At 37.8% G+C, this 17930-nt stretch overlaps 3 protein-coding genes across 3 annotated transcripts; all 3 read left to right on the forward strand.

Annotated features, from left to right (window-relative positions):
- The first annotated feature begins 70 nt into the window (after positions 1-70).
- On the forward strand, positions 71-3594 carry kbtbd4 (kelch repeat and BTB (POZ) domain containing 4). The gene is made up of 4 exons (XM_026287493.1): positions 71-1165; positions 1272-1413; positions 1528-1634; positions 2446-3594. Exons 1-4 carry the CDS (start codon positions 704-706, stop codon positions 3304-3306), a joined length of 1572 nt encoding a protein of 523 aa, XP_026143278.1. The 5' UTR covers positions 71-703; the 3' UTR covers positions 3307-3594.
- Positions 3595-6951: 3357 nt separating this feature from the next.
- On the forward strand, positions 6952-14000 carry rapsn (receptor-associated protein of the synapse, 43kD). The gene is made up of 8 exons (XM_026287498.1): positions 6952-7176; positions 8020-8358; positions 9852-10010; positions 10729-10827; positions 11199-11321; positions 11607-11660; positions 11807-12006; positions 12085-14000. The coding sequence occupies exons 1-8, from the start codon at positions 6952-6954 to the stop codon at positions 12155-12157; spliced, it is 1272 nt and encodes a 423-aa protein (XP_026143283.1). The 3' UTR covers positions 12158-14000.
- Positions 14001-14159: 159 nt separating this feature from the next.
- On the forward strand, positions 14160-17039 carry LOC113118380 (zinc-binding protein A33-like). Its single transcript, XM_026287497.1, has 6 exons — positions 14160-14700; positions 14849-14944; positions 15029-15259; positions 15803-15825; positions 15929-16047; positions 16449-17039. The coding sequence occupies exons 1-6, from the start codon at positions 14299-14301 to the stop codon at positions 16958-16960; spliced, it is 1383 nt and encodes a 460-aa protein (XP_026143282.1). The 5' UTR covers positions 14160-14298; the 3' UTR covers positions 16961-17039.
- Positions 17040-17930: the final 891 nt, after the last annotated feature.

Here is a 17930-nt window from a genome sequence, read left to right on the forward strand (position 1 = left end):
TAAAATCTAAGTTACTTGAAAATACGTTTAAAAATATTAATAATTTTTCGATACGCAATACAATGACAGGCCTCCAACACAAGGGAGCAGCAGAGAGTCACGTAACCACGCGGTGACGTCAATACGAAGAATGTGCTGTTTACTTCCTGAAGCTCCCTTCTATACACGTTGTTATGGCATAGATCTAACCTATGGTAACATTTATAAATGATAACGCGCGTGTGCTGCCTACAGTTTTACATCTGACACACTGTTTACTCGATTGTGGACTCATTAGGATGGTGAAACTGTGAAACAGACCTTAATCTAAATGGCTTAAGTTAGCATTAGCTACACAGCTGGCCAGTTTACCATAGATGGACACAATTTGACTGAGCGAAGTGCGCTGATCTGAATAACGTTACCAAGTCGAGCAATTCTGATGGAACCGTATAAATGCAATACCATCTATACATATCTTATAAAACTGTCTGGAATACTTTTTGTGGAGATAGCAATCAGCATTTTTTTTATTCATAAAGATTTCTACATATGACTTTAAATCAGTCTGAAAGCAATTTTAGAGCCTACTGACTGTTATATCCCAATTCAAATCCCAGCCTGCCAGTCAACAATTAAAACTACATGAATCCATTTGAGGGGCAGCTGATCCAGTAAGTCATTCATCTATTCAGGTGAAGCTGCTTTAGATTTTATAGGCGTCATGGAGTCCAGTGAAGACGGAGGTTACAGTGTTGGAGGTCCATCGGGGGATGAAAACTACTTCCAGGGCTACACCTTCACGGATCGCTCCCATTCCAGCCGTGTTGTGAAGAGCATCATGGACTTGTGTCTAGAGGATGGTTTGTTTGCAGATGTCACCATCACTGTGGACAGCAAAGAGTTCCAGCTTCACCGCCTGGTGCTCTCTGCACAAAGCTGCTTCTTCAGGTCCATGTTCACATCTAACCTTAGAGAAGCTTACGATCGTAATATTGAGCTGAAGGATGTCAGTGCACCAGTCTTCCAGTCGCTAGTGGACTACATCTACCATGGGACGATCAAACTAAGGGTTGAAGACCTGCAGGACACTTATGAGATGGCTGATATGTATCAGCTCACTGCCCTGTTTGAAGAATGCTCTCGCTTCCTGTCACGAACTGTGGAGGTCAAGAACTGCCTCCAGGTGAAAGCTTCAGTTTTATTAACTACTATTTGTAATACACACACAAAAAAGTTTTGATAAAGGTCAGCTGAATCCATAGAAAACTGTTGTTCACTTTTTATCTCAGGTGATGTGGTTGGCAGATAGACACAGTGACCAGTTGTTGTATACGGCTGCCAAGCACTGTGCAAAGATTCACCTGGTTCAGCTGAACCAGACAGAGGAGTTCCTGAACTTGCCATTGTGCCTTCTCGTGGATATCATTAAAGGTCAATAAATGGTGTTAACAGCAAATTGGTTTCCCTTCAGATGAGAGATTTTAATCAGAAAGAGTCAGGCGGTCGTGTTAACCTTATGTTTGTAATTTGCATTTGCTTTTTCAGATGGTGTGCCAAGCTCACAAAATCCAACTGCAGCTATTAAATCTTGGATAAATCACAACAAAGTTGAACGAGAGGAGTATTCTGATATGCTTCTAGACAGCCTAAAGGTAAGTGATGGATTAAATAGATATTAAACTGTATTTTAAGCAATAATTTACCTTTAATGCTGTATTGATATTCTGATATTTTCCCACTGGCCCAGTCAGGCCTGCAATTTAAGGAGTCGTCACCCAAAAATAAAAATTGTCATTAGTTACTCACCCTCATGTTATTACAAACCGATAAGACCTTTGTTCATCTTCAGAACACACATTAAGATGTTTTTGATCAAATCGGAAAGCTTTCTGACCCTCCATATACAGCGATGCAACTACCATGTTCAAAGCATAGAGAGGTAGTAACATAAAACATAAAAATTATAAATTGAATTGAATTTGAAATGAATTATTTTATATTTACATATAATTATAAATATATATTTAAATTTTTATAAACATTTAATTTAAAATCATGTATAATATTTTTATTTCTATCATTTTATAATTAATTTTATAATTTTCCTATGCAGAGACAATTCGCAATTATAGCTGCAAATTATGGAATTTAATTTTTAATTTAATTTAATTATAATAACTATATAATTATATAGTTATGGCAATGTACAATTAATAATGTTTGTGTATATATTGTTATTATAATTATACAAGACACCCAATAAATTGCTATTTGCGTGAAGATGTTTTCCTACTTTACTGTACTATAAGAAATCATTCTTGAAACTTCCAGAATATCTCATCTATGTTAACCAGCTAGATCGTTTTTCGTAGCTGATCACTTTAAAAAAATTAACAAGCAGAAGGCACAATCTTTGCTTATTGCTATTATATTGTTCACATTGTTGACTTTGTTGTGTTTTAGGAGATTGGTGAAAAAGTGCACATATACTTAATTGGGAAGGAAGACACACGCACACACTCACTGGCTGTGTCTCTTCATTGTGATGAGGACGACGCCATCAGTGTAAGCGGCCAGAACAGCTTGTGTCACCAGATCACAGCTGCCTGCAAGCATGGGGCTGATCTGTATGTCGTAGGGGGCTCCATACCACGACGCATGTGGAAATGTAACATGCACACTATGGACTGGGAGCGCTGTGCCCCTCTTCCCCGGGACCGTCTGCACCACACATTAGTGTCTGTGTCCACAGATGATGCCATATATTCACTGGGAGGCAAGACCCTCCAGGACACGCTCTCCAATGCTGTCATTTACTACACAGTACAGGACAATATATGGAAAGAGACCACTCAACTAGACACAGCCGTGTCGGGTGCAGCTGGAGTCAATTTAGGAGGCACCATTTACCTTTTGGGTGGGGAGGAAAATGACATGGACTTCTTTACCAAACCATCTCGCCTTATCCAGTGCTTTGACACGGCCACACAGAGGTGTCATACCAAGCCCTACATGCTGCCTTTTGCCGGATGCATGCATGCCACTGCCCATAAGGACCTCATCTTTGTGGTGGCAGAGGGCGACTCTCTGGTGTGTTATAACCCACTGCTGGACAGCTTCACTCGACTGCGCTTCCCTGAAGTATGGAGCTGCGTGCCATCTCTATGGAAAGTGGCCAGTTGCAACGGATGCATCTACGTTTTTAGGGACAAATGCAAAAAAGGTGACGCAAACACTTTGAAATTGAATCCTGCCACGTCCGTTGTCTCTGTAATCAAGGGAATCAAAATCCTCCTCACAAACTGGCAGTTTGTTTTGGCCTGAGATCTTCAAGTAATCCATGGGACCATGATAAATGTACTGTGGTGATATCAGTTATGGTCTGTGATATTGGTTCAATAGACAGCAGTCATGTAAAAGTTGTTACTGTGATACAGTGGTACAAGTTTTATAATGTAATGTGAAGTGTTACACAGTAGGACACCATGAAGTGTTAAAGGTCCCGTTCTTCGTGATCCCATGTTTTAAACTTTAGTTAGTGTGTAATGTTGTTGTTAAAGTATAAATAATATCGGTAAAATTCTAAAGCTCAAAGTTCAATGCCAAGCGAGATATTTTATTTAACAGAATTCGCCTACAAAAAACGACCCGTTTGGACTACATCCCTCTAGTTCCTGCAGTAATGACGTCACTAAAACAGTTTTTTGACTAACCTCCGCCCACATGAATACACACACAGGGGGTGTTTGTCGCCATGTTGTCAAAATGCTGTTATTTTCAGTCCAATCACCTTTGTCTGGGCTTCCCAGGGACGCTGTACTTAGAGATCAATGGTTACAATTTATGTTTAACTAGGTTCACGAAAATTATAATCCACATGTAAAACTATGTGCAGCACATTTTGCTGAGGACAGCTTCCTCAATCTCAATCAGTTTAATGCCGGATTCGCACAAAGATTATTCTTGAAAGATGGAGTAGTTCCCTCTTTGTCTGGAGAAGGTGTTGTTTATGGACCACAACCGGTAAGTGTATTTTATTATTTAAGTTGGTGCGTTTAACAGTTACAGTAACTTATTACACAAAAGGCAACACTGTTTAGCTTTGTTAACTATATGTTAGGGCTGTGCAAAAAAATCTAATGCGATTTTCATGCGCATCTCATCAGTAAAGGCGTACTGTGATTCGAAGTACATCTCCAGCATGTGCGTTCAGATCAGTGCATTTTCAAAACAAATCTTGCCCACTTGCTTCTCAAAACTAGTCCAAAACTAGTCCAATCGCGTTTCCAGGAGGGGAGCGCGCACTAAGCTGTTGTCGAATCACAACACAGGAACCGCTGGCACAATCACAATTAGTTACGTATTTCTGAAGGAGGGACTTAATAGAACAAGGAAGACGTCAGCCCGTTTTTATGACAGTGAAAACAGCGGTATAGAGATAGGTGAATTGTGTGAAAAATACTGTTGTTTTTTTTACACGCGAAACATGAACACATGTTATATTGCACACTGTAAACACAATCAAAGCTTAAAAAAAGCACAAAAAACGGGACCTTTAATGAAGGCCAAATATAATGTGTGATGTTTGCCATTTGCAGTTTACTTGACCATCAAAGTTTGTCAAGTTTTGGTGTAATTTTCCAAATCATTTGGATTTCAAAAGGGATTTATATTATACATTTTTTTAAACTGTTAACATTCCGCAACATGCATCTTTAATCTAAATTCACAAGGAATACTCTGTACACAACACTTGCTGAATTAGCTGAATACATATGCAATGTAAACAGCTGTGAACTGGATATAGTAACTGCCCTCTAATGAGTGATAATGTGCAATATATGGTGTCTTTCATATGACTGTCAACCTACTCTGAACATAAGGTAATAATAATCAGTGCAAAATATCCTCAAGACAGCTGTCAAAAATATGTTGGTACTATGGACAAGGGCCGTTTAAGTAACATTCATAATGAAAGTTTGCAAGAGAAGTCCTCAGTGGTTTCTCAGAAAGGTTTCTCAGTGGTTTTTGACTGGATAGGGATTAAATATGCCACCTCGAGCTGGTTTAAAATTTGCTACAACTGTTTATATTTTACTTCACCATGCAGTATATGAAAAAGCTGTCTGCCAGAGACACAAGCTTAATTTTGTCGACTTTTGTGGCTTGTTCAGATTTTTTTAGTTACAATGAATTACCTTTTGAAGTTGTAGACATTTTTTAAATAAATGTCTGTGTTGTTCTACTCTGTACTTTTGGTCAACATTCTGTTGAAATAAAAGCTAATGTTTTCCCCTTTGCCTAACAGTTATGTTCAGGGGCGTTGGACTGGGGGTAAAACCAGTACTGATTACCAGGGCCCCAAAGGAAGAGAGGGCCCTTGAAAAGTCTGGAATATATTTTATTTACCTGGATATTTTCATGGGCAGGGCCATTGGGGCCCATCAGGACTGCCAATGCATAGGGCCCGGGATCTTGTGCAACGCCCCTGGTTATGATGTCATCCTCTCCTTCTTGTCATTCTGAACCAGAAGGCAAAAGGTTTTTTTTTTTTTTAAAGTCTATGTTTTTTTGTCCATACAATGAAAGTGAGGTCCAATGCTGCTTTGAATAATTCTTCAAAATATATTCGTGTTTCGCAGAAGAAAGTGATACTGGTTTGGTACAACATGAGGGTGAGTAAATGTATGGCAAAAACACAATAGAAGATTTGTAAGAAGTGTTTTTCTTTTTTCTCACACTTTTCTTGTGTTTTTTTAAATAGACTTGAAAGCTAGAAGCCACACAAGTATTTATTTCAAGGAATATATTTCGGTTTCTCAAAAATGTGCTGAGGCAGTGTTTTAGCATTTCAGGAATTGTGTTATAACAAAGACGTGACTTACAACCACCAGATGTTTATATTTGGAAAGACAAGCCATCTTGAGAATGGCAAGGTGGTAAATACCCCTATTTGTATCCGTGAAGTTGGGTGTAAAGGGGGCAGGAAGGGCCAAAGAGAGCCAGGTTCATTTGAGAACCTGACAATTCGATCCCATTGATGTGTTTCAAGAAGCAGCGGTACTGTAACTCAAGACAAATACCATGTCAGTTTGTGAACTATTCTAAGCATCAGTTGCTGACACTAAGGCTGGGGGGCTGGGAGGTGGCACACCGAGCGGCTTAACAAGGCCCACCCACAGGAACTGCCACCCTCTATGTGGACCGTTGACGCGCTCTGCTGCACCGTTGTGAAATATCTGGCTGTTTTTAGACTTGTTAACATGATGTCCAAACCTAGGGACTAAATATTTCCTAAAGTTGTTCTTTCTTAAGGGTCCTTCACAGTCGTGGTGCTTGAGCCTCTTGACAGTGTGTGGATGTGGAGGTGAACAGCACTACTCTTGGTATGAAGATAAGACAGATAAGCGTCTTTTGTGACCTTGGATCTTTTCAGAGGCTGAAGCTGGATTCCAGAAGAGACACATGGTCCAGAGTGACAAGGCCATCTGCTGTAGCGCCAGCACTGCAGTGGGAGGGAAGACAAAGATGAAGGGGTGGTTGGTGGGGGGGTGAGTGTACGGAGAATTCCTCCCCCACGGGTGTGGAGGGAGTAGATATTCTGGGAGATCATTGCCAGGACCTTGTATTGAGACTTATTACTTTAATGTCCCATTTTTCCCTTCAACTTTCCTTCCAGGCTTTCTGGAGCGACTGGAGTTGGGTCTTTAATGTCAAGAGAGCCTCATTTTGTGATTCTTCAAAGTGATGAGCAATGGAGATCTGGACTCTGAAGACCTTGCAAGCTGTGGATCCAGTTTCTTCAACATCTCTTTGCACCCAAAGCTGAGAGTTGTGGATCAGTGACGCAAGTGGGTGCAGATCTCCGTGGTGGATTTTCACTAACACGTCTTTTGTTTTGGTGCGGTTACGGGGAAAGACAAAAAACGGTACGCTTGCGCTTCACCAGTGGGCCGAAGAGCCAAACGGATGGTTATTTTTATGAAGGACTTTGTAGCAGAAATGGGTCAGGACCAAACCAAACAGCAGATTGAGAAGGGACTGAAGCTTTATCAGTCAAATGACACAGAAAAGGCTTTATATGTCTGGATGAAAGTGTTAAGGAAGACATCTGATCCTGGGGGGAAGTTTCGAGTTTTAGGTTGTCTGATCACAGCACATTCAGAAATGGGGAAATACAAGGAGATGCTACAGGTAAGAGCCACGTAAACAGCCATCCTCCTGCTCCTTTACAATGATATATTTGTATTTATTAATTTTTTTCCAGAACGTTGATATGTATTCCATCAACTGACGTGGGGTGACCTGGTAAAGGATCATTTTTAAGTTGCTCCAAACTTGTATGGCTTGATTTCCTCTGTGGAAAACAAAAATGGAGACAATTTTGAAAACCTTTTGTTTTGTGCATATAATGAAAATCACTCGGGTTCAACATTGGACTTTTTGTGTTCCACAATCCACACAAGAAAGTCAGTCATACAGGTTTAAAAACAAAATGAGGTTGAGTAAATATACTATCCCTTTAAAGTTTGATATCTGCTATATATGATATGCATATGATTTGCACTAATTTGTCTGTAACCTCAATGAAGAAGGTTTCTGACGTACTGAAATATATACCAATTTGAATAATGCGGAACATGCATATAATACTGTATGTAACTTCCATAATTACATGGATGGTAAGGAGAGCTGCATGCAATATGATCCTCAGCACCAAGCATCTTGTTGACATAAACCTCCTTGCAGAGGGACCTGCTTTCCCGAGTTCAGCAGAGACTTCATTTGCACTATGATGTGTTTAAACAACTGTAGCTCTCACATGATAATAATAAAGTGTGCTTGATATCTATTGTGGTATGAAGACAATTTTAACAGTCATCCTTTGTCTTGTATAGCATTATATCAGGTTGCAACAGGATGGGGAACACCACTTGAATGCTAACTATATGTCGTTTCATAGTTCTCTGGAATAGTTTTATCAAAGAACTAATTACTGTTGTTTTCTGTCCCCATGTATATGCAACCATCCATTAGTACTCCCTAGCTCAGATAAACACAGCCAGAGAGATGGAGGATCCAGACTACCTTACGGAGGGCTACCTGAACCTGGCACGCAGCAATGAGAAGCTTTGTGAATTCCAGAAGACGGTCTCATATTGTGAGACCTGCTTAAACATGCAGGGCACCACTGTCAGCCTACAGCTCAACGGGCAAGTGTGTTTGAGCATGGGCAATGCCTACCTGGGCCTTAGTGTTTTCCAAAAGGCCTTAGTAAGTTATGAGAAGGCCCTGCGATACGCTCACAACAATGACGACAAGATGCTGGAGTGCCGGGTCTGTTGTAGTTTGGGCAACTTCTACATCCAGCTTAAGGTATGACTGTTAAAACCTACTTACATTTTGAGAAACAATACATACACATGTAATTTGGTCTTGGTCTTGTATTTTATTTGTTCTTTTTTTATTTTGCTTGTGGCACACCTACTCAAGTCATCACACCAAATAAATAACATATAAAAAATCTTATACTTAAGCTTCTTAAAAATCTGTCACAACTGGATTACATCTCTGTACACACATTCTCTTAACCAAATTCATGAGGTTTGTTTTAGGATGCTTTTTAAAAAGTATAGAAGGAGATCACAAGTATGCTAGGCACTTATTGGCTATACTTTTACTTCATTATCAACTCGTAAATTAAAACTAAATTCACATAAATAATACGTTTTTTTTTTATATGAGCTTTTTAACATCACAAGATCTAGCAGTATGTTGCTACTACTGTTCAAAAGTCTGGTGTCAGTAAGATTTTTTCATGTTTTAGAAAGAAGTCTCTTTCTAAAGTGTCAAGGCTGCATTTAATTGATCAAAAGATTTCTCATCAACTGCTTTCTGTTTCAATATATTTTAAAATGTAATTTATTCCTGTGATGGCCATTGCTCCAGTCTTCAGTGTCACATGATCCTTCAGAAACCTTTCCAACATTCTGATTTAGTGATCACTGTTGAAAATAGTTGTGCTGGTTAATATTTTTGTGGAATCCATGATTATTTTAGGATTATTTGGGGGATTTTGAGGAACAAAGTTTAAAAGAACAGCATTTATTTGAAATAGAAATCATTTGGAATAATGTAAAAGCCTTTACTGTGACTTTTGATCAATTTAATGCATCCTTGCTAAATAAAAGTATTAATAAAAAAAAAAAAGAACTTTGAAACCCAAACTTTTGAACTATAGTGTATATATTTACTGAAGTAAAACACAAAGTATCTGTCAAAGTCATTGTATACTGTATAAAAAGTATTTGTTTAATGTCCGTTCGGCCTGCAGTCACTTAAAGTTCTATTTAAGTGACAGAGTGACGCAGTTTTTACATGACTAACAAACTGTCTACATGTTATGTAGAATGGCTAGATATAGGCATTTGTACTTACCTTGACACCAGAGATTTGAAGAGAGCAAATCCCCTGGATTCCCATGAAGGCCCGCTGTAATAAGTATGTGATGGAGAGGCATGCGGAGAATGTCAGCACTACTAGGGCCAATAATAAGACAGCCTCTTTTAGCCGTAGCAGAGCTATATCTCCCTGCCACAAGGGAAATTATTAACTTTGAGTGGTTGATTTCTTTGAGCATTCTCATTTGCATACTTCATATTCAGATGCATTTCATTTTAATTGTTTCAATTACGCATTAATGCTTTGACTTGAAATATCATACCAGTAAATGCATCAGTCAGACTTTGCCGAGTTTTTGTTTCCTGTTTTGTATCAGCATTCTTTAAAGACCATATCCTTTGCTTTATGTGCAGCTTGTTTAATGCTTCTAATAAGTGTCCATATCTGCATATTTCGCTCTGTTGCAGGATTATGAGAAAGCACTCTTCTTTCCTTGCAAAGCAGCTGAACTGGTGAATGACTATGGTAAGGGTTGGAGTCTCAAGTACCGTGCCATGAGCCAGTACCATATGTCAGTGGCCTACAGGAAGCTGATGCGCTTAGCAGATGCGATGGAATGCTGTGAGGTACGAGCATCTAATTATGATACATCAATCATTTTTAAATGACTAGCGTAGGTGAACCAAAAACATAGAAGGCAATCTTTATGTGGAAACAACTTGTGTCAATGGTCACCTGGGCAAATTAAAGGCAGCATTACCTTAATCCCCCAGGATGCCACATGTTGATCATATTTATCAGTCCCCTTGGTGTAACCCTGGTCTCTGTCTGCTGCTCGGGCCACGACACAACTGACAGGTGCAGTTATTTGTAGGACTATTTGTGCCAGCCCCTTCGACCAGCCCCTTTTACTATGGCTGCTAAAAATACGCCAGTCCGGAGTCCATCCTGCTGAGGTGCTGTCTGAGAGGAGTAGAGCTTACCCTTCGCTCCTCGCTAATGATGAGGAGAGAAATATCACAGCCAGTCATTGCTTTGGACTGTGAGCGTCACAATGTGCAGTCTGTAAGCGAGCATTAATGCAGGCCATGTTCCAGCTGTTGCGCAACTTCTCGCTTTTGTATATTAGATTAATGGGGGTTGTTGTTTCATAAACTACCAGTAAAAATTTGGGAATAATTATGAATTTACTTTTTTTAAGTACCCTCTTATTCTCATCAAGGCTGCATTTATGTGATCAAAAATACAGGAGTATTGTGGAATATTATTACAATTTAAAATAAATGTTTGCTGTGGAGGACAGGACAACAGGTATAATATTGGAAACGATCTTATGTCTCTCAGGAATCAATGAAGATTGCACTGCAGCACGGAGATCGGCCCCTTCAGGCATTGTGTTTGCTTAACTTTGCTGATATTCATCGCTGTCAGAAAGATGCTGATGTAAGTTCTACTGCTTTTTTTCCCAGCTTATTACTATTACTAGTGCATTTAGCACATAACTGTAGTACAATTTTTTTTTCTCTATTTCACTTACACAGAATAGTCCTTCACAGTTATGACCAAACTCATAATTGTCAGTTGTTTCTTATTACACAATTGAAACAAGCTGTCTGTAATTAAATACAATGTTCAATTGTGCAAAAACAAAATATGCATTATGTACTCGACACACTTCAAATTGAATTGAAACAGCCAGAACCAATATTATTTTTTGATTAATTAGAGTTCTATTGCAAAATAGTCAACTAAGAGTGTCATAAGTGTTGCTTATAGCAATAATGCTTGTCTTTTTGTGCTCACTTTTAATACAGAAAGCATTCCCTCGCTATGAGTCCTCCATGTGCATAATGTCAGAGATCGGCAACCGCCTTGGACAAGCATCCATCTACGTCGGTGTGGGGAAGTGCTGGATTCTGCAGAAGGAATACGATAAGGTCAGGAAACTGTTTTGATTGTGTAGTTTCCCTACAAATAAAGATTATTTATTAGCATCTATCATTCAGGGAACAACCACTGAACGTTTCTATTAAACATTAAAAAATATTCTTCACACTAAGAAAAAGAAAATGGCTGTTTTAAGAACTATTCCCAGAAATGTTCTTTGGGGAACCTTTTGAAAACTTTATTTCCTTTATTTTCTAGATGGACATTTGTGATCGACACATTTTAAACACCATTCGTTTATTTAATATTTATTTTTAATTTGAATACTGTCACAGGCTTTGGACTCATTGCAAAGAGCTCATGATCTGGCCGAGGCGATCGGAAATAAGGTGATGCATCTTTTAGAATAAGAGACAAACCTCTCCTTTTCAACACTGCTTCTGAAGCAGTGGAGTTTTAATCACAACAGAAGATGTTCTCTAATAGTATTAGCAGTAGTGCTGTTTTTGAACATCTCTGTGGACTTCTCTTCCAGCTGTGTATCCTGAAGGTGCACAGTCTGTGTGAAGGCATCTACCGCTGTAAGGAGCAGCAGGAGGAGTTGAGAGAGCAGGTGGTGAAGTTCCTGCAGTGTGTGGAAGAGCTAGAGCTCTACTGTGGCATGTGTGGGGAGTCTATCGGTGAGAGGAACCAGCAGCTGCAAGCTTTGCCCTGCTCTCACATTTTCCACCTCAAGTATGTATTTGTGTGTTTATTACTCTCTTTAGCCCCCAGCTATTTATGTCGCTCACTATGTTCTTTTCACACATGCAGGTGTCTGCAGACAAATGGCACAAAGGGCTGCCCAAAATGCCATCGTTCTTCAGTGAAGCTGGGTTTTGTATGAGATTGCACTCTTGCCTTGGACTGAAAGGTTGAATCCCATCATAGTGACCCTTCTGGGAGTAGAAGTTCCAGAGCCTTCTTTCAGGAAGCTTTCTAACTGGACAAAATGAGGGCTTTCAGTATTTCCATCCTGTCTTTATGGCAACTTGGAATAATGTGGAAATGACAGGACATGGATTAAAGTTCAACACAGAGACGTCATGAAAGACGACATATATTACACTGAGCTGACCTTATAATACTGCATTGGTTTAAGACAGAAAAAACAGCCTTTGATTGGACCATGCAGCATTGATATCCTGTCAGTGAGGATATTCAACAACAAGGTGAGAGCTTTGCATAGCACATGGTTACCTTATGGACATTATTGTTCTATTATCACAGCCGAACAGAACAAAACATGTATATTTAAATCATTTATAACTTTCGAAGTGATTTTTAATCAAGTTTCAAGCCCTGATCAATTTCTTTAGATTGTGTAAATAATTCATGAATGCTACAATCAATGTAATTTTAAAAAGATAAAGTTGTTCTCTGTCAGCGGTATAAGATATGCTGAGAGATGCTGTTCTGTTTGAGTTTGTTTGAGGTTTGTTTTGAGCTTGTAGTAAACTCAAATGTCTCTAACTGCCTCCTGTTAGTGAACGGTAACATTCTGGAGTAACAGGGGCATGTGTTCAACTTATTCACTTGACCAATTATGCATTTTGTTAATTATTTATGACAATTATTTATTTATTTTAATAAGAACCTTATACAGTACACACAACATTTCTACATTTCTGATAACAACTAAATTAATTTACTTTATTTTGAATCTACAAAATGTGAAAAATAATTTCTTTTTTCATTTATAGTACAGTATGTGCAGTTAGAAGTATAGGTTGCTGATATCAGGTTTACAACCTTATGATTAATCTCCTTAATCATTAATTTTTTAGAAATCATCAGAGATTCTCAAATGTGCATATGCAACAAAAAATATAATTTTCCAGCATGTATAGCACTAAAGTATTTGAGTGTGTTTAATCAGAATGGCCCAAATATTTTATCCTTATTTCTTTGTGGGCACTTTCATTAAATTTTTCAGTCAAAAATAAATATAATCAAATTGCCATATGTATGATCAATTGATGATAGATTTTCATATTTATTTTTTAATCATCATCTTTGATCATCTGAGGAATATTCATATTTTGTAAATGACTATTAAGCAATTCTCTAAACTTTTAAAAACTGCTAAATTGATTTCTCATTTTACTTTGTAAGGACTTCAGATATAATCTGAGGTCTTGTGCATGTTTCTTCGGACTCCTTCTGATCTTCTTTTTGCCACTTTAATTTTCATAACTAAATAATAAAATACAAATTAAACACATCCAAAGACATTTTATAAAATATTATACATTTTGCTATATCTCTTGCCACAAGCATAATAAGCATTTGCAATGTAAGAGTTTGCGATGTTGAATGCTGGATGCGATCAGGCATTTTCTTAGAAATAAATAATAAAACAACATTACACAGAGATTTCTAATTGTTGAACTTATTAATATATGGGAGCAATGTGTAAAAATGCTGCTTATTTATTTCTCTTTTACCTTACTTTCATTTTTATAGTAACTTCTATTACTTTGTCCTTCTATTCTAAGCTTATCTCCCTGTTTACTAACTGCATGCTGTATAAAGCTGGTTCACATCCTGTTTGATATCAGGTCATAACTACCTCTCCACATTTGTCCCTCTCAATACTTGCATATTTATGCAGCAGTATCTTCTGAAAATGAGACTGAAAAAATTGTTTAATTAAGAGAAGTCCTGTTTATAAATACATATTCAATCAACTTTTTCTTGTAAATATTCAATAAAAGACATTTTTTGCAGCTTGTTTTCTGATGAAGTGTGTCTTTTAAATTAAACCACGGCATGACTCATTATGAACAAATGTCCCAAGCTATGATTAGGAAAATACATGTCCTCGTCAGAGTGACACAGTGACATTTCTGACATGTTTTAGAGGAGTTACTAAAAGTTTAGAAATCAGGTCAAACCGGTCTATCCCAGTCGCACTGCACTTTACTTTCATCTTGCAAGTTTTCTAAACACCTTAGAAAAACTTTTGGATCTGCAAATTCAGCACCGATGTCTCAAGAATGTTCTTTCTCAATGGAGGATCTACAGTGTCCGGTGTGCTGTGAGGTTTTCGATATCCCCGTCATACTGAGTTGCAAACATAGCTTCTGCAAAACCTGCATTCAGACACACTGGGATCGTATGGGAACACGGCAATGTCCTCTGTGCCGCTGTACAGAGAGCTCATCCAGGCCTCCAATCAATATGGCCCTAAAGTTAGCCACGGATGTCTTCAAAAAGAAGCCAGAGCAGTTCATGGCTAAATCGGTGGAACGCTGCTCAAGACACAACGAGCAATTGAAGCTTTTTTGTCGGAAAGATGCAGAACTTATCTGCATTACTTGCACGTCATCAAGGAGTCACAAAAATCATGAGTACTGCCCGATAGCTGAGGCAGCATCAAACATAATGGTAAGGAAACATATGTTAACCTGTTTTAAGAAAGAGTTTTATGTGATTTGTAGTTACATATGAGCAGATATAAGTGTGTATCAGTACAACTTGTCAAAGTTCTCTTTGATTTCTATATAAATGTCATTTCCATACACATACCCTACAGAAAGAGCTCACAAATAGATACAATCCTTTGAAAAAACAACTAACCACCTTTGAAAAATTAAAGGAGAGCTTGGTGGAACTGGAAACATACATACAGGTGAACTATATGCACATACCTCAACTTAAACTTGAATTCCTTCAGGATTGTTAAATACGATTCATTTTTTATTCTAATTTACAGAAACAAGCTGCCGAGATTGCTGCTGAAGTAAAACTAGAGTATGAAAAGTTACATATAATCCTGAGGGAGGAGGAGGCAGCTCGACTCATTGTACTTCAAAATGAGAGAGAGAGCAAGACAGCGCTGGTGAGAGAGAAACTGGAGGAGGTCAATAAGAGTATTGAAGAGCTCTCTGACATCACCAGATACATAGAGCCCATCATAATAGCGGATGATCTCACATTTTTAAAGGTCAATGTACATTTAAAACATTTTATGTAAAGGTAATGTGAGCCATGTTAGCCGTTGGTAACTTTACCTCAGCTCACTGTGTTGATGAAAAACCAAAACTCATTGTTCTACTTTATTTTCCTTTAACTTTGTATTCCTTAATCATGTTTGGCTGTGTGACAGCTGATTCACACATAATGCGTTTTAATTGTGCTGTTTTTAAACTCCCAGACAGCAAGCAGTTTCGGCTCAGATCCGGCCCACATCTGGCCCGCATCGATTTTACGCAGGCCAGATGTGGGCCGAATCTGAGCCAACACTATATTGCTGTTTTTCGATGGAACCATGAGTCACATCTTGCCGTTATATGTCTCGGGCATGAGCGCCAGCAGTCAATGTGAATCGAGATGTTATTTTTATGTATATATATATATATATACACACATTTACAAAACCATTAATAAAGGTTCGCTACTTACTTAAGGTGCCCTTACTTGAAATAAATAAAAAGGGATTTAAATGATTACAATTATGCATATACCTTTACATTTTCTCTACCTATAGGAATGTAAGGAGGCAATAAAACGGTACTGTACACAATGGTTTTTAATTTCAAGTTTTAATTTAAGCAGTATGTCCATTTTTTCTTTTCACACAAAAATAATTCAACCAATAATGGTTCTATTACAGGACTAGCTACACTGCTCCTGAAACAGAATATCCAAAAAAGGCACTTATAGATGCGTTTCAGTACCTTGGATCATTAAAGCACAGGGTCTGGAAAAGAATGGAAAGAGATGTACACCACTGTAAGTACACAACTCAAGTCCTTTATAACACAAGTTCACCCAAAAATGACAAGTTTGTCATCATTTACTCATGATTTCTCACATGCAGCATAAAATGAGCTGATTAGCATAATTGTCCCCAAACCACCCTTTTTTTATTTATTTTTACAAAATATATAGGGACTAGCGGCAAGTTCATATGACTTTGGCACTATATTTCAAGTATTTTGAATACATTATCTGTGTCATATCTCTAAGATCTCATTAGCATTTCCCTGTATTCAAACTTGACTTCTTAAGATGTGTTTCAGTGTGTAAATATAATTTATAATTTACAACAGATTCTTTATAATTAGCAATCAATACACTGCTAGGTCTATGCAAAATAATGAGAGGAGATTCGTTTTCTTTTATCTTTCCAGCCTCTGTCAATTTCGATCCAAACACGGCACACCCTAACTTGATCATCAAAGATGAACTCACCACAATCACCTATGGGAAAAAACAGCAGCTTCCTGATAACCCTGAACGCTGCACAAGCCGCATGGCAGTACTCGCTGCAAACAGCTTTGATTCAGGAAAGCAGCGCTGGTATGTAGAGGTGGCATACAGCAAAGAGTGGTACATTGGGGTGGCACGAGAGTCAATAAAGAGGAAGACCGCAGTTTTTCTCAACCCAAAGGAGGGTTTCTGGGTAATTTCAAACAATGAGGATTCATACTGGGCCCAGACCTCTCCCCGCACACGACTGACCCTGAAAAAAACCCCACAGGTAATCACAGTTGAACTGGACTATGATAAAGGAAAGGTTTCCTTTTCTGACGGTGTAGATGGTGGCAGTATTTACACATTTAAAGAAAAGTTTACTGAGAGAATCTTTCCTTATTTTGCCACTGGGATAAAGGAGGGGAGCACACTTAGAATCTGTTTTTAATATTCAGATAATGGGATACAAAAACACTACATTAATTTGAACATGCAACAACAACAAAACATTAATTAATCTGCAAAAAAAAAAAAATCACATTTTATCCAAAATAAAAACCAAGTTTATTTTCCATCTAGATTTTCAATTTACAATTATTTTTTAAAGGTGATTATCATTCATTTCCTATTCCTGTAATACAGTATTTTTGTACTGCTTAAATCAGCATAAATTATGTTAGTATGCATATTATATGATTACATCTTTACATTTTTTATATTATACTCATTTTATACATATACTGTCATTCTCACTCAGACCATAAAGTGATTTGATTTGTGAAAAGTTTTTATGCTATGTTCATGCATCACTGCACACACAAAAATATTTTTTAATTTAGCTGAGCACTTCTTGTGAAATGAGAAAAAACAATGCAAACCCACAGCATGTTTCATATTCCTTTAAGGATGTATCCATTTTGTAATTTTTTACTTCAGCTAAAGGGTTATTCCTGATTCAGAACATTGCAGAGCTATTTTTAGGGCTAAGCATTTCCAGCGTAGAGTATCATCTACCTGAGTATTCTGGAAGTCACTCAGGACAGCCAAAGAAAACTACTGCTGTACTTACATTATTACAAATACTGCAATTCTGTTAACTCAGATGTTTCAATCAGACCATGATCTTAAATGAATAAATTCATTCTTTCATTATAAACAGATAATATTGTAAAGTCTAGTTTTGACACAATCTTAAAATTAACAGTGTACAAAAAAAGCTGATCAAACCACACCACACCACAACCATACAACACAAAAAGCACATTCATGTTTTTTTATTTAATATTCAGTGGCACATTCATTCTGCAAGAAAATCTGACACATTTTAATAGCTAAAAGTGCCTTGAGGGTAAAATTTAAAAGCCTTTCACATAGACCAAACTGTCAAAAGTCATAATATTTTTTTTGTCTTATGATTT

Source organism: Carassius auratus, chromosome 18, assembly GCF_003368295.1.
Source record: "Carassius auratus strain Wakin chromosome 18, ASM336829v1, whole genome shotgun sequence".
NCBI classification, from domain to species: Eukaryota; Metazoa; Chordata; class Actinopteri; order Cypriniformes; family Cyprinidae; genus Carassius; species Carassius auratus.